Source organism: Bactrocera dorsalis, chromosome 2 (genome assembly GCF_023373825.1).
Source record: "Bactrocera dorsalis isolate Fly_Bdor chromosome 2, ASM2337382v1, whole genome shotgun sequence".
NCBI classification, from domain to species: Eukaryota; Metazoa; Arthropoda; class Insecta; order Diptera; family Tephritidae; genus Bactrocera; species Bactrocera dorsalis.
Genome location: NC_064304.1, coordinates 56,694,321 through 56,711,751, shown reverse-complemented (window position 1 = coordinate 56,711,751; position 17,431 = coordinate 56,694,321). Strand labels below are relative to the sequence as shown.

Genomic DNA, 17,431 nt, shown 5'->3' with positions numbered 1-17,431 from the left:
TAATTATACAAAACTCGCGGCACTTACCTCGCAATGTGCGATGTCCTCATGTGTGTTAAATTCGTGATGTTGGTATTGTGTGCGTGTGATGTGGAATGTGATGATGTGGTGAATGTAATATGCGTGGTGTGGAAGTGTAATATTGTGAGGGGGGTCTGAGACTCATTTAGCCCCAGATCAAAAATCGATAGATCATTGTACGGAGAACTATATATAGAACATGCAAAAAAATTCGATAGTGATCGGATTATTTGTTTTGAGTAATCACTGCAGCAAATTCGAAAAATGCTGTTTCGAGAAAAACGGTTTCAGGTTCCAATGCAACTATCTAACTGCCGAGCGGCTACTCTTTTAAATGGCTGTAACTCAAAGCTGTTCCAGATATCGATTTGAAATTTTAGTATGTTATTTTTAATGGTATAACCTATCGAAATATGAAAAAGAATTGATTTTTTGCAAATTTCACACTAGATGTGCCCCTTAAATTATCTTCCATTTAAATTAAAAAATCTAAGAAAAGTTAAGTATGAACATATGTATGTTTAAACAATATAAAGTACAATTTTTTTGGTCAAAAACCGTTTTTTTTCAAATTTTAAAAAATGTTGGAATTAAAATTTTTTTTTAATTTTTTTAGTTCAACTAGAACATAAGTTATTAACAAATATGAATCTTTTGAACTTTTTGTTTCCTATAAAAATTGCGACCTCTATACTGCCCGCCGTTCTACAAATGTACATAGGAGATGCATCGGCCAATTGCTTCTCAAAGGCAGAATATTTTTCATATTTCGATAGGTTATACCATTAAAAATAACATACTAAAATTTCAAATCGATATCTGAAACAGTTTTTGAGTTACAGCCATTTAAAAGAGTAGCCGCTCGGCAGTTAGATAGTTACATTGGAACCTGAAACCGTTTTTCTCGAAACAGCATTTTTCGCAAAAACAAAAACATATCAGTATTCTCATTTCTCCTAAATCTTAACGGAGAAAACGGAAAAAACCGATATTCATAAAAAAATATAAATACAATAAAAATTTAACTAAGTACTTGCACTATTTTCCGCAATACCCCTTCTGCTTCTTAAAGAAGCAGGATTGCTTAAACCGTAAGCGAAGGCAGATTTATAAAAAAAAAGTACACCCTAAAGCGAAAAACAGAAAAAGAATAAAAGATAAAGAACAAAATACAAACATACATATATTATATTCCAATTGTATTTACTTATATACACTAGGGGTGTCCTTATTTTCAAACATCGGTTTTCTATATATTCCCGGCCAGAAATCGGTTAATTTATGTATTTAGATAAAACGGTAAAAATTTGGGGTCAATGCGATAACATTTAGTGGACCCGGAAGCCAGCTGAAAAATTCAATAGGTCAGTATGGGCAAATATCAATGTTCATACATTCGCCTTATATTAGACGCAGTTTTTATAGTATATTTAACAAAACATATATGTATACAAAAATAATTATTCCGTTTTTGTATTCTTATTCGGTAATAACATTTAAAATAATTGTGATAATTTTGTATTTAAAAAAAAAGCATGCAACACAAGCTTGATATTTTGCAAATTTACCGAAATTTGTTTCTACATTTTGAGCACGCTGTTTATAGGCAAACAAATTTCCTGAGAAAAAGTGAACTATGTGGTGACAATAAGTCGTTCAGAAAATAAAATAGTAACTGCTCATAACGGGACATTTCTGCTGTGAAATATTTCGAAAAGCATGCAAGAGATTCTTGTGCATATTGTGATTTTAATAGGTAAATATAATTGTAAGCGTTCACAAGCAAGAAATAACAATTATTTTAAAGAATAATTATTTGGTTTAATAAATACTTTAAAATTGTTTGAATTTCGGTGGGCGGTTGTGTTTAAAGTGTAAAAAGTGAAGTACTATATAAAATAAAGTAATATGTCTAGCTTAGCAACACGAATGTCAGTTGCCAATTTAAGAAAAGTTAGTTTGATTGGATACACAATGCATCAAATTACAGGTGCAAAACTTCCATCTAATCGGCAGGTTTTAGAAGTTTTGTTTTACAATATGATATTTGTAGATCTTTCAGCAAAGGAAAGCGCAAAACTTGCTATCAAAGCAGCACAAATATTTTGGCAACAAGCACGAATACGATAAGAAAAGAAGATAAATGTGTTGAGAAGTTATTGAAACTGTACGAAAGTTGGAAAAAAATCCTGAAAACAGTTCCAGAAAAGAGATCCAATTCACAGGAAAAAGTCGTTGATATGTTAGTTGGAAGTTTGGATGATTTATTTGACATAGCCACCGCTAATGCGATTGAAAAAATGAAGTTAGTAGAAGATAAGAAATTTCTTGAAATGCAACGTCAAAAAGGACGGCCAGGTTGCATGATGGGTGTTGATAAGGTTTTGTACGATCGTGAGGTGCGTGCACAAGAAAGACAGGAGAAAGCAGCATTACGAAAAAGGCGGTATGAAGAACAAAATTCTGAATGTTCTGATATAATCGAGGAAAGCAATGAAAATGATATAGTACTTGTGGAAGCTGGAAATGAAAATGTAGTAATTCCGTTGGAAAAAAATTGTTTGCACACTGAGTGTAAAAAGCGACGAGGCACTAAAAGTATCATAATACCACGATTGTTAGCAGCATTAGACAATGCCAAAGTGTCAGATGGTATGGCCGTACATATTTTAGTAGCCGCTGCTGAAGCATTGGGTCATTGTGTGGAAGAACTTGTTATTAATCGATCAACAATTCATCGTATACGTCAACAAAATCGGTCTGCAGAATTCAAAGATATTTCTACTGAATTTAAAAAAAAGGTGAGTTCCCTATAGTTGACAATGCACTTTTATTAATGTTAATTTATTCAAACACTTAACAAGGCCAATGCAAATGGAGCATTTTGATGGGAAGTTCATGACAGATATAAAAGGTCGTAGTAAAGTGGAAAGAATTGTTGTTTTAATTAGCTACGATGGAACATCGTAATTTCTTGGAGCACCAAAAATACAGTCGTCGACTGGTGCAAATATTGCTAAAACTGTTTGTCAGAGATTAGTCGATTGGAACATTGTTGAACTTGTTAAAGGCATATCTTATGATACAACTGCTGTCAATACTGGTGTTAAAAATGGAGCCGCAGTCCTTTTGGAAAAAAAAACTGCAACGCAATCTCATGCACCTACCATGCCGTCATCATATGTACGAAATTATTTTGCGCAACGTTTTTGAATCAAAGATGATGTCAAACTCAGCTCCAGAAATACTCTTGTTTGAATGATTTGTGAAGGCCTGGCCAAACCTTAAGAAAACCTTGTTTAAAACTAGTGTTGATGATAAATTTGTGGCATCAAAAATAAGCCAAGTGGAACGGGACGCTCTTGTAAGCTTCTTGCAGGACCAATTAAAAAAATTGCATAGCCGCGATGACTACAAAGAAATGCTACAACTTGCTTTAACTTTCCTTGGTGCAGATTGCTTTAATTTATGTGCTCCAGGTGCAACCAGCAACGCGCGGTGGATGCCAAAAGCAATCTATTGTCTCAAAATATATTTATTACGTAATCAGTTTAAGCTTACAACCAGGGAATTGAGTGTTAAATGTACATCAAAAGTTGGTTCGGAAGTACAAATGCGAATTCAGCACCTAATCAAAATCTTTTTTTTTATTAAAGACGCTCTAAATTATACAGATACAGATTCAATAATTTCAGAAGCTATTATTAAAAAATGTCTAACCACTTATGGTACATCACCGAAGAAACAGTAGCGCTATCATTTTTTGACTTATCAGTTACCCACGCAGAAAAACGTAAAATGATAAAACAATTAAAAAGCAAGGAACCAGTTGTTCATTTAAAAAATATCCGAAGCCACTCAAAATTGACAGATTTTCGAACTTACGAACTTAGCGAGAATCGAGTTTTCTCGTACAATAATCGATTTTTCGAATTTCAAGAACCGATTCTTAATCGACTTCGACTACTGGAGATCGATTCCGAAAAATCGATTATTTTGCGAGAAAACTCGATTTTCGAGTAGAATCGGAATCGAGTTTACCATCCCTACTGGCAGCTATCGGGGCACATATAAAACCTCCGCACAATAACCACCACAAAAAAAAAATGATTTCTTTTCTATGTAATTTATATGGAAAACAGAAAATTTGAAATAGGCACCTCTTAATATTAATATTAGGAGCTCATCATTTGAGTGACTTTTTTTTTACACGTTTTCGAAAGTTTTGAGCCTGTTTTTCAGTTGAAAAAAAAGGTTGCCTCAGAATGACACACCCTAATATATATATATCGTATTCCGCAATACCCCTTAGGTTTTGGCTAACAAAATCAAGCAGGATTGCGTATATAATACGCACATTGGCATGTTTCCCGCAATACCTCTTGGTTTTTGATCAACAAAAACAAGCAGGATTGTGTAACCAACCAAAGCGTAATACATATGTAAGGTGGTCCATTCGGAAAGTCCAATTTTGGGCAACTTTTTCGAGCATTTCGGCCGGAATAGCCCGAATTTCTTCGGAAATGTTGTCTTCCAAAGCTGGAATAGTTGCTGGCTTATTTCTGTAGACTTTAGACTTGACGTAGCCCCACAAAAAATAGTCTAAAGGCGTTAAATCGCATGATCTTGGTGGCCAACTTACGGGTCCATTTCTTGAGATGAATTGTTGTCCGAAGTTTTCCCTCAAAATGGCCATAGAATCGCGAGCTGTGTGGCATGTAGCGCCATCTTGTTGAAACCACATGTCAACCAAGTTCAGTTCTTCCATTTTTGGCAACAAAAAGTTTGTTAGCATCGAACGATAGCGATCGCCATTCACCGTAACGTTGCGTCCAACAGCATCTTTGAAAAAATACGGTCCAATGATTCCACCAGCGTACAAACCACACCAAACAGTGCATTTTTCGGGATGCATGGGCAGTTCTTGAACGGCTTCTGGTTGCTCTTCACCCCAAATGCGGCAATTTTGCTTATTTACGTAGCCATTCAACCAGAAATGAGCCTCATCGCTGAACAAAATTTGTCGATAAAAAATTTTCGAACCGAACACTGATTTTGGTAATAAAATTCAATGATTTGCAAGCGTTGCTCGTTAGTAAGTCTATTCATGATGAAATGTCAAAGCATACTGAGCATCTTTCTCTTTGACACCATATCTGAAATCCCACGTGATCTGTCAAATACTAATGCATGAAAATCCTAACCTCAAAAAAATCACCCGTTACATACATGCATATGTACAAAGTGCAGTGATCTCTAAAGCAAGCGCTCATTAGCACATAATAAAGACCCACCTATAGGTATACCGTATAGGACATTTAGACATAAAATATACATAAAACAAATATATATGTATATAGAAAAATAAAACAAATAAAATATTTCCGGTCAACAATAAATAATTAAATCAAATATAAGCGATATTCTGTATTCGCGTAATATTTTACTTGAAAACTCTTATTTACTTAAAAGAGTTCACGTCTAAAAATTTCGTTCAAAACTCTTATTAACTTAAAAAAAATCGCGATTACACACACTATCAAATACGTAAAGCTTCTCGTCATATCAAGTTCATTCAAAACTCTTATTTACTTAAGAGTTCTCGTCTAATCATATACATAAATATATAGATAAATAAACAAAAATATTATTTGATTCTCGGTTTTATTGATTTTTTGGAAACTCTTGTATACAAAAGAGTATTCTATTCAACATTTAATATACGAAATATTTTCAAAACATCTACAAGTCTAGTTTTCACTAAGACGTTTTGATTTATTATATACATCTTTTAAATGAGCTCAGACTCAAAGGAATCTAAAACAACTCAGTTGCTAAAAGTTCCAAAAATTATTTCAGACGAAAAAAGTCCGTGTACACCGGCAGAAGCTACACGCTCAAAGCAAGGTGCTACAAAAGAGTAAAGACATTTCTTATACAAAATTCATTGCTGAGAGTGACAGTTTGATACGATACTGCACTCGATTTTCATCTTCACCGAATCAAGACAATTCTGAATCGGTCTTAGAAAGCAAAAAAGACAATTTAGACAATTTTTGGACGCGTCTCCAAGCGGCATATGACGAAATCGTAGAATCTGACGACTCAGATCTACCAGAAAATTTTAAATCCTCGGCTTACTCCAAGTATGAACACTGCCTAGACCAGTTCGAAGACACAAAAGCAATGATTTCTGATCAACTAAAGCTATTAAGAGCAATTGCACCTACTCCACAACCGAGAGTAGAGCTGCCACAAAGACAAGCCCAACAGGCAAGTTCAGGCATTCACCTTAAAGTGCCAGTATGCGGCACATATATATTTCATGGTGGTTATGAACAGTGGCCGTCTTTCCCCGTCTTTCCGGGACATGTTTACAGCTGTGTACATAAACCATCCTAAATTGTCACAAGCGCAGAAATTGTATCACCTCAGATACAAAACCAAAGGCCAGGCAGGCGTAATAGTCAAACAGTTCGCTCTCAATGACGAAAATTTTAATTTTGCTTGGGAAGCTCTTAAAACACGTTATGAAAACGAGAGAATATTGGTCGACAAACAGGTGACGATATTAATGAATTTGCCAAAAATTCAGAAAGAAACAAGTGAAGAGTTCATAAAGCTTCAATCCACTGTTTCAAATTGTTTGTCGGTTTTATCGACACAGAATATTCCCACAGATAATTGGGACCCCATTCTGGTAAATATATGCACAGCTGCATTACCAGAAAAATTGTTACTTTTATGGGAGCAATCGCTCTCATCGCGAAGAAAGTGCCCAACGTGGCAGCAAATGAAAGAATTTCTTACTACCCAATATGAAATTGCAGAAAGGGTAGATAAAAAACTAGTCAGAACGAAAAACGTTCAAAACGACCTCAATAGAAGCTTCAATAGACCCCAAGCAAGTAGTCACAAGAATTTGAATAGAAGCTTCTTCAAAAATCAAACGTTCACATCTGAACAGTACGAACGAACGTCATGCGAACTATGCACAAGGGAGCATAAACTTAAAACTTGCGAGAAATTTAAGAAATTAAATATAGTTGAACGAAACAATTTCGTAAAGTCAAAAAGACTTTGCACAAACTGCTTATCACACGCACACATACTTAAAGACTGTGAAAGCAAATTTAACTGCGTCTATTGTCATAAACGACACCATTCGATGCTCCATAGAAATAATTTTTCCAGCTTACCCCCAAACAGCGCAAATATCAAAAGAGCCACGGATTTAGTGGCAACAACAAAGTCCGAAGTAGCAAATCCACAAAATAGCCAAGAAGCACCATGCTGCTCAAAGGCGTTAAAAACCCAAACGCTACACTGCGAAAATCACAGTAGGGTACTATTACCGACAGCAGTTGTCTCCATCGAACACCGAGGAGAACTGTTTATACTCAGAGCCTTAATAGACCAAGGATCACAACGATCATTTATAGCGTCTAGGGCACAAAACAGGCTGCAGTTACCAACAAAACTGGCCAACTTTGAAATCACGGGAATGGGCGGAAGAGTTGTTCAAAACTCAAATAAAATCTGCCCCATTACCCTCTTTTCCCCCAAGGCGGATAAGCACATACAAGCAGAAGCTATTGTCCTACCGCAATTAACCAATATGTTACCCAGCTATCACATAAATAGCAATCATTGGCAAAAGGTTTCACACCTAAAGCTAGCAGACCCAAACTGCAACACCCCCGCTCAAATAGATCTTCTATTAGGCAGCGATCTCATACCACAAATTATTCTCGAAGGTATTGAGAAAATTACCAAAACACTTCTGGCGCAAAATACCATTTTCGGATGGGTCCTAAGCGGACTAGTTGTGGAACCAGTTACAACAATGACAACTCAAGTTGAGGAAGTCTCAAATGAGTAACTCAATTCACAATTGAGAAAATTTTGGGAACTAGAAGAACTCCCCCCCATATCAGTCACAACCCCTGAAGATCAGTCTTGTGAGGATTTTTACAAAGCCACAAGTACTAGATCAGAAAATGGTCGGTACGTCGTACCACTACCACTTAAGTAACAATTTCCTAACCCACTCGCCTTAGATCACTCTCGCCCCTCTGCAATACAGCAGTTTCTAAGTATCGAAAGGAACCTACTTAAAAAAGGCGAACTCAAATCTGAATACGATGGTGTGTTAGAAGAATACCTCCATTTAGATCACATGGAGGAAATAAACCCAGGGGAGAAAATCATCAACGGTTAATACTACTCCTTTTACCTGCCACATCACGCAGTAGTAAAGCCAGACAAAAAAACCACAAAGGTAAGAGTTGTTTTTAATGCCTTAAAAACCACTAGTTCAGGGAATTCCCTAAATGATATCCTATTTACGGGACCCACACTCCAACCAGATTTAATGCTTCTGATATTAAATTGGCGTATATACAAATACGTATTTAATGGGGACGTTGAAAAAATGTATCGGCAAATAGGCGTACATTAAGACGACCAAGATTTTCAACGTATTATGCTCCGAAGATCCCCCACCAGTCCTTTACGCGGCTTCAAATTAAAAACAGTTACATTTGGCATTAACTGTGCACCATATTTAGGCATTCAAACACTCCACGAATTGGCAGACAAGACAAAGTCAGAATTTCCTCTGGCAACTGAAGTGTTGAAAACTCAAACGTATGTAGACGATATTCTGTCTGGAAATCACACCCTTCCACAAGCATACGAGGCCTTATCAAGGTAAATAAAACCCTCAGATCCGCAGGGTTTCCATTAAAAAAGATTACGGTAAATCACCCAAATATTCTCAAAAATATTCCAAACGAAAATTTGTTGGACACTAATTTCCTTATATTCGAAAAGGAAAGTACAACAAAAACACTAGGCATCCAATGGAATGCGATATCGGACCAGTTCTCATACACTAATGAGTCAATATCCGCACTATCAGCTATTACAAAGAGGCAAATTTTATCCTCGGTGGCAAAACTTTTCGACCCCGCAGGATGGCTTTCGCCAATTATGATCCAAGCGAAAATCTTAATACAAGAATTATGGCTAGATGGAACCGACTGGGACGAACAAGTGAAACCTCTTCGCTTAGAAAAATGGTTCCAGTTCGCAAACAATCTGAATGGCATTTCTCAGATTCAAATTCCACGATGGGTAAATTACTCTTCCGATCACAAAGTTGAATTACATGGCTTTTGTGACGCCTCAGAAAAGGCATACTGCGCTATAATCTATGTGCGCACGAAAAGTGACACCACTTAACTATAAGTTTCCCACGATTTGAGTTATGTGGCGCACTACTACTTTCAAAATTAGTAGCCATGGTGAAAACGCATTTAAACATGACAAAATGCAAACTATATATGTGGTCCGATTCCGAAAGTGTACTAGCCTGAGTGGAAAAACCACCACATGCATGAAAGACGTATAATTTCTAACCGAACGTCTCAAATACTTGACCTAGTGGGATCAGCCACTTGGCGTCACGTAGCCAGGGCTGGCAAACCTGCCGATCTAGGTACAAGAGGGTGCAAGCCACTGCACCTTATCACTCCCACCCTCTGGTGGAATGGCCCCCCATGGTTGATAGAATATCCTGATTCTTGGCCACAAATACCATGCGCAACGTTAACGCTCCAGAAGGTCGAAAAATCGCCACCTTTCACACATTATTGGATGATATCGACATCCTTGAACGATTTTCATCGTTTCCAAGGGCTCTCAGAGTAGTTGCTTATATGTTCAGATTTATAGAACAACTCAAAAGCAAAGTCAAGGGATCACATAATTTTCCATGCAACACAGTGACGCACCCAGAGTTACAAAAGGCAAAGGTCGCATATACACAAGCGCGCTACTTCAGCCGTGATATATCACTACTAAGAGAATCGAAGCCGATTGATAAAAAGAGCTCACTCTTAGTCCTCAACCCATTTCTGGACACGAAAGGTCTGCTTCTTGCCAATGGTTGGCTCGCTAATTCGAGCCTAACTTATAATGAACGTCACCCCATAATAATTCCAGAGAGGTCACCATTTGCCACATTATTCCTCCATTACATCCACATCTTAGTGCTACACGCCGAACATCGCCTCATGCAACATGTGGTACGTCAGGAGTATTATATCCCCCGTCTTAAGCCGCAAATCAGGAAGTGCATCTTCACATGCAAGATTTGCACTATGCACAAACAGAAGATGCGAACGCAGATTATGGCAGCACTTCCACTGGAACGCTGCAATTTAGCTCTGCCTCTGACAAAGGCAGTTCATCTTGAGCAATGTAGTAAACTGACGACGGAGGCTTTTCTCGCGGCATTTGCTCGCTTCGTCGCTCGACGGGGCTACCCATCAAAAATCATAATCATGAATCAAAAACTTTTATTAGAGCTCAACGAGCCACAGAAAAGCAATTTGTGGATTTTTAAAACAAGTGGCACCCGATATCGTACAAAAGTACGCCCCTCAAGGTATCAATTGGCAATTTATACCCCTAAGCGCTCCTCATATGGGCGGTTTGTGGGAATCCGCTGTAAAAAGCTTCAAATCCCATTTCAAACGGGTAGCTGGAAATTATAGATTCAATTACGAAGAGTTCACGACGCTATTAAATCGAATTGAAGCCGTTCTCAATTCACGGCCACTTACAGTACTATCGCAAGACCCCTCAGATTTCACCGCCATAACTCCAGGGCATTTTCTAAAAGTAGCACCCATTCTGGCCATTCCTGAGCCAGGCGTGGAATCGCTATCCCCATTAAATCGATGGGAAGGAATTAAAAATCTCTATCATAATTTCAGCCGCCGATGGAAGGACGACTACATAAAGGATCTCCACGAAAGATACCGCTGGAAGACTCCTGAGCAAGCGCCTAAACTTGGAGACTGTGTCCTCATTCACGATGATTGTCTACCCCCCACCGAGTGGTGGCTTGGCCGCATAGAAAAGCTACATTGCGGCTCCGACGGTCACATATGAATCGTTTATCTCCGTACGCAAAACGGAACGCTAACCAGGCCGCTCCGATGATCGCGAATCCGAAAAACGTGGAAATCGTTTCACAATAAGCTAATCGAATGAAAACGAGAAATACGCCAATACCAACCGTTAAAAAATAACAACCGTCAGAAAATAACAAACCGTAAATAAAAATAACAAACCGTACATAAAAATAACAAACCGTAAAGAAAACTAACAAAAAATGGCCGATCAATACGACGGCCCATTCATGCCACATATCGTGGCACGATTGCCAATATCTAATTGTATGAGAGATTTCTAATTAACAATCTCCTTTATACATAGATTACCATGGACGTAGATACGCCAGTGTTAGCCACGACAACCGTTCGGTCGGCTACCAGCGTGCAACGCACCGGGCCAACCCCAGCGCCCCGAGATGCCGTTGCAACTGCGCCGATAACAGCACCGGCAACCGCACCTGCAACCGGCAACCGCTATACAGGGGCCCCGGACGAGCATCGCATAAGATGCCCTCTATGTCAACGCACACATCGCTTGCATCATTGTGGGAATTTAAGAGGGATGCGACCGTTACAACGGCAGCAAGTTGCCCAGGCACACGGGCACTGTGTGAAATGCATATCGCAGACGCATAGGTTGCAAGAGTGTGAGTCGAGCGGTCTGTGCCAAATCTGCAACCGGCCACATCACACGCTGCTGTATCGCACCGCGATGCGCGACGATCATAGGTCAGCTATACCTCGCAGCCACGTAACAAGGCATCAACCCGTAACGCGAGTGCATCAGCGGGTTGGAATGTCTATTCGGCGTCTTCAGCCTAGACCCTAACCACGGCGATCCACGAGTCTTAGCAGCGTCGTGAGAACGCTGCAACAGCTGCGACGACTCCTAGGCTAATCAGTTGCCTAGGGGGGCCGGGATGGCTAAATGAGTCTCAGACCCCCCTCACAATATTACACTTCCAGACCACGCATATTACATTCACCACATCATCGTTCTACACCACATCTTCATTTCACACCACATCATCATCACATTCCACATCACACGCACACAATACCAACATCACGAATTTAATACACATGAGGACATCGCACAAAAAAGAACAAAAGGGACCGACGGACAAGGCACCAGGCTCTTTTTGATTTCGACCGCGAACTCGGACAGTACCTTGCGTTCCTCCGTACTTTTTCATAATTTCGTTGCGCATCTTAACTTTATATTGCGAGGTAAGTGCCACGAATTTTGTATAATTACTAGTCTGATCAAAAAATCGAATTTTGGCAGGCCAAAAACGACCAAAATTTTGTATAAAATTCGACTATTTTTTTTAAACGTCGCCATATTGTCAATATTTGATTTTTTTTTATCGCAGGTCTTTGTACAGGAGGATGGAGTCATGTGTAGAAGTTCACGCAAGTGAGGAAAGTTCTCTGATCGCCATTCACTTGGGAGTGGCCAGAAACGATTCTTTTACATATGACTCAAGCAGTCTTCTTCTGGTCTTTGACCAAGTATCCTCTGGGTAGCCTGAGAACATCCGTTTGAAGGCGAGCTAAAGTGAGAAGGCGAAATATCCCCTACTTAGGGTTGTGCGCCGGGTTTGGGACCCGCCACGTAAAAAAACACCCTCAATGAAAACCAACAATCAGCCTCGGATGAGAGACCCCGCTTTTGATGACGACCGTGGCAAACGAAATAAAGACTACGAATTGAGGTCATGCACCTGGAATGTCCGCTCCCTTAATTGGGAAGGTGCCGCTGCCCAGCTGGTTGATGTCCTCGTGAAAATAAAGGCTGACATCACCGCCGTCCAATGCGATGGACGGGACAAGGACAGAGACGAGTATGTCCTTGTGACATTTACTACAGTGGCCATATAAAGGAGCGCAAGTTTGGTGTTGGATTCATGGTGGGAGAGAGACTCCGTCGCCGAGTACTATCATTCACTCTGGAGAATGAACGTCTAGCCACAAAACGCATCAAAGCGAGGTTCTTAAACATATCGCTGATTTGCGCCCACGCCCCGACGGAAGAGAAGGACGATGTGACCAAAGATGCCTTTTATGAGTGCTTGGAGCGCACTTATGAGAGATACCCCCACCACGATGTCAAAATCGTGATTGGCGACTTCAACGCTAGGGTGGGCAAAGAAGATATCTTTGGCACTACGGTCGGTAAATTTAGCCTCCACGAGGAAACATCCCCAAATGGGTTGAGACTGATCGACTTCGCCGGGGCCGAAATATGGTTATCTTTAGTACTAGATTCCAGCATATCAAGCTACTTGGCTGTCTCCGGATCGAAAAATCACCAACCAGATCGATCATGTTGTGATAGACGGAAGACACGTCTCCAGTGTTTTAGATGTGCGTGCGCTCCGAGGTCCTAACATCGACTCGGACCACTATATTGTTGCAGCCAAAATTCGCACCCGCCTCTGTGCAGCAAAAACCGCACGCCAACAAACACAAGGAAGGTTCGAAGTCGAGAAGCTGCAATCACAACAGACAGCCGAACGATTTTCTACTCGGCTTGCACTCCTGCTCTCTGAGAGCACTCGTCAACAACTAGGTATAAGGGAACTGTGGGACGGCATTTCAAACTCCTTGCGTACAGCTGCAACCGAAACCATTGGTTTTCGGAAAGTGCAAAAGAACAGCTGGTACGACGAGGAGTGCCATGTCGCAGCGGAGAGAAAACAGGCTGCCTACCTTGCAACGTTACGATCGACCGCAACACGTGCGGGATAGGATAGATACCGAGAGTTGAAGAGGGAAGCGAGATGCATTTGTAGACAGAAAAAGAAAGAGACCGAAATGCGTGAGTACGAAGAGCTTGATAAGCTGGCCGACAGGGGTAATGCTCGAAAATTCTACGAAAAAATGCGGCGGCTTACAGAAGGTTTCAAGACCGGAGCATACTCCTGTAGAACCCACAAAGGTGATCTAGCCACCGATGCCCAGAGCATACTTAGATTATGGAGCGAACACTTCTCCAGCCTGCTGAATGGCAGTGAACGCGTAACACAAGGAGAAGGTGAACCCGATTCCCCAATCGATGACGATGGAGCAGACGTTCCATTACCCGGCCATGAAGAAGTTCGAATAGCAATTGCCCGCCTGAAGAACAACAAAGCGGTAGGGGCCGACGGATTGCCGGCCGAGCTATTCAAACACGGCGCCGAAGAACTGATAAGGAGCATGCATCAGCTTCTTTGTAAAATATGGTCGGACGAAAGCATGTCCAACGATTGGAATCTAAGTGTGGTCTGCCCAATCCATAAAAAAGGAGACCCCACAATCTGCGCCAACTACCGTGGGATTAGCCTCCTTTACATCGCATATAAGGCTCGAGCGCATTGTGTGAAAGATTAGAGCCCACCGTCAACAAACTGATTGGACCTTATCAGTGTGGCTTTAGGCCTGGTAAATCAACAACCGACCAGATATTCACCATGCGCCAAATCTTGGAAAAGACCCGTGAAAGGAGAATCGACACACACCACCTCTTCGTCGATTTCAAAGCTGCTTTCGACAGCACGAAAAGGAGCTGCCTTTATGCCTCGATGTCTGAATTTGGTATCCCCACAAAAGTAGTACGGCTGTGTAAACTGACGTTGAGCAGCACCAAAAGCTCCGTCAGGATCGGGAAGGACTTCTCCGAGCCGTTCATCGGCCACAACAGCCGCGCCGTTAGTTCTGCTTTCTCCAGACTGAACAAGGAAGCAACGCAAATGGGTCTGGCAGTGAACGAGAGCAAGACGAAATATCTCCTGTCATCAAACAAACAGTCGTCGCACTCGCGATTTGGCTCCCACGTCACTGTTGACAGTCATAACTTTGAAGTTGTAGATAATTTCGTCTAATTAGAAACCAGCATTAACACCACCAACAATGTCAGCCTGGAAATCCAACGCAGGATTACCCTTGCCAACAGGTGCTACTTCGGACTGAGTAGGCAATTGAAAAGTAAAGTCCTCTCTCGACGAACAAAAGCCAAACTCTATAAGTCGCTCATAATTCCCGTCCTGCTATATGGTGCAGAGGCTTGGACGATGACAACAACCGATGAGTCGACGTTGCGAGTTTTCGAGAGAAAAGTTCTGCGAAAGATTTATGGTCCTTTGCGCGTTGGCCACGGCGAATATCGCATTCGATGGAACGATGAGCTGTACGAGATATACGACGACATTGACATATGTAGTTCAGCGAATTAAAAGACAGCGTCTACGCTGGCTAGGTCATGTTGTCCGGATGGATGAAAACACTCCAGCTCTGAAAGTACTCGACGCAGTATCCGCCGCGGGCAGCAGAGGAAGAGGAAGACCTCCACTCCGCTGGAAGGACCAAGTGGAGAAAGACCTGGCTTCGCTTGGAATATCCAATTGGCGCCACGTAGCGAAAAGAAGAAACGACTGGCGCGCTGTTGTTGACTCAGCTATAATCGCGTAAGCGGTGTCTACGCCAGTAAAGAAGAAGAAGAAGAAGGTCATTGTACAGACAATATTATCTAGTTTAACGAGAATTTTTTTTTTAGATGTCATCCACGGAGAAGGCCGGAATCACTCCAGCAGTGAAGGACCTTTTTTTCGCGCCATTGGATATCGACTATAACTTAAAAAATATTTTATTTTTTTCTTCAAAAATTTCACTGTATATTCTTGAAACATGTATAAATATATTTTTAAAATTTTGAAATAATTGATGAAGTGTTTTTTTTAATAAAAATTCCCAAAATCACCTTTTTTTAGGCCATTACACTAGGTGTGCCATTTAATGACAAATATAATAAACTTTTTCAGACGCACATAGGAGCATTTGGTCTCAAAAGCCGGACAAAATTATTTAAAGTGATTTTATGAATGAAAATTAATAAACATGTATGATTGAATATAATAATGCGATATATTAAAATAAAACAAGCAAGGAAGGACTGAGTTAGGGTGCAACCGAACATTTTATATTGAATATATTTGAGAAGGGGGTAGTGCCGACCAGATTTTATCCATTTTTGCTCATTTCACATACTACTAATATCCCACATACTCAAAAAAATGTTCCCTCGGTTTCATTTAGGTACCTTACATACAATCAGCAACCATGTGGAGCAAGGTTAAAGGGATGTCCGAAAATCGTGGTAATAGTTATATGAGTGGAGTGGTTGTGTTGCAGGAGTCAAGCGCAATTGTGTCTATTTTAGGCGCAAAGATACCATGTTATGAATAAAATATGTTCTACAATTTTCATTGAGACTTGACTCAAATATTTGCGGTTATATCCATCATAAAGTAACCTTGAAGTTCTAAAATCTTTATATAAGATATGTGGGGGCTCAGGAAAGTATTGACCCGATTCAACCCATTTTTGACACAATGAAATTGACAGAAGAGGATTCGATTTTGTGTGAATTTCAATTTCGCATCTTACACATTGAACGATATTTTCGGTCAAACGTCAACTGTTGATATCGGGTCCACATATTCGGTACCTAGGAGCTTGAACAGTTTTGGTTGTATTTAGACAATTATTGGTCAAAAGGTGGCTTACTTTAACCCTCTCATGCCCGGTGTTGCCTATAGGCAACATTGTTTTTATGAGCGCATAAGTACTGCAATTTGAATTTTTTTAATGTGAGATCTTTTGCAAAAATGTCGGTGCATGTGTTTTACATCATTTTAGTTCTCATGTTCGTTATAATTTTCGCGCGTGTTCATGCAGTGACTTATCTCCGTAGACGAAAAAAAAACAAATAAATTTGGAGAAAAATGCATATGGGAAAAGTTCCCAAAAACTTAAAACCCACTATTTCGTCATAAAGTAACGTTGATAATATAAATAAAGAAAGGTAAGTGAGTAATTTACAAAAAAATAAAGTGGAAAAAGTTATTTCGTTTCTGTGCAATAATTTTGTAAAAGTTAAGTTGCCTATAGGCAACATCGGTCAATTGTGTGTAATAAAATTTTGCATATACTTGTTTACATACTAAGATGCGTCCAAAAGGTTTGACACAAGCTGAAATCGAAGAGTTCGAAGAGTTGACTGGGAAGAGTCTGAGGATGAGGAAATGGAAAGAGAAGAGGAGGAAGAAGGTGGAAATGTGGAAGAATTGATCGAAATAGCGTTACAAAACATTGAAAAAAATCAAGGGGTCGAAGTTGGTTTGATCGAAGAATTACTTGGGACAGAAGAAAACGCAGAACAAAACGAAAATATTGAAACTGTACAAGAGGTGGTAGAGAAATTTGATTTAGCGACTTTGAAGTGGAGCAGCACAGAGCTATTAGAATGCGATGTCGCTTGGAAAAGTGCATTTGCTGCAATCAGGTGAAACAGCCTTTGGAATATTTTACCGAGTTCTTTGCGGATGAGCTGTTGGAAAAAATCCGAGACGAAACGAATTTATATGCGTTGCAAAAAAAAAAAACACCGAATTGAAATG

General features: G+C 40.0%; 3 protein-coding genes across 8 annotated transcripts in view; 2 read left to right on the top strand and 1 right to left on the bottom strand.

Annotated features, from left to right (window-relative positions):
• LOC125776323 (uncharacterized) overlaps window positions 1-10,716 on the top strand; it is a 213,877-nt gene extending 203,161 nt beyond the window's left edge. For both annotated transcript variants that reach the window (XM_049448051.1, XM_049448052.1), the window contains exon 2: window positions 4,469-10,716. In XM_049448051.1, coding sequence (XP_049304008.1) covers window positions 6,347-7,903 — 1,557 coding nt within the window. In that variant the 5' untranslated portion in view covers window positions 4,469-6,346 and the 3' untranslated portion in view covers window positions 7,904-10,716. The remainder of the gene's footprint in view (window positions 1-4,468) is intronic.
• Window positions 1-17,431, bottom strand: part of LOC105233704 (uncharacterized) — a 746,688-nt gene that overhangs the window by 133,298 nt on the left and 595,959 nt on the right. The gene's annotated exons all lie outside the window — the stretch shown is intronic.
• LOC125776322 (uncharacterized) overlaps window positions 1-17,431 on the top strand; it is a 215,221-nt gene that overhangs the window by 79,303 nt on the left and 118,487 nt on the right. The gene's annotated exons all lie outside the window — the stretch shown is intronic.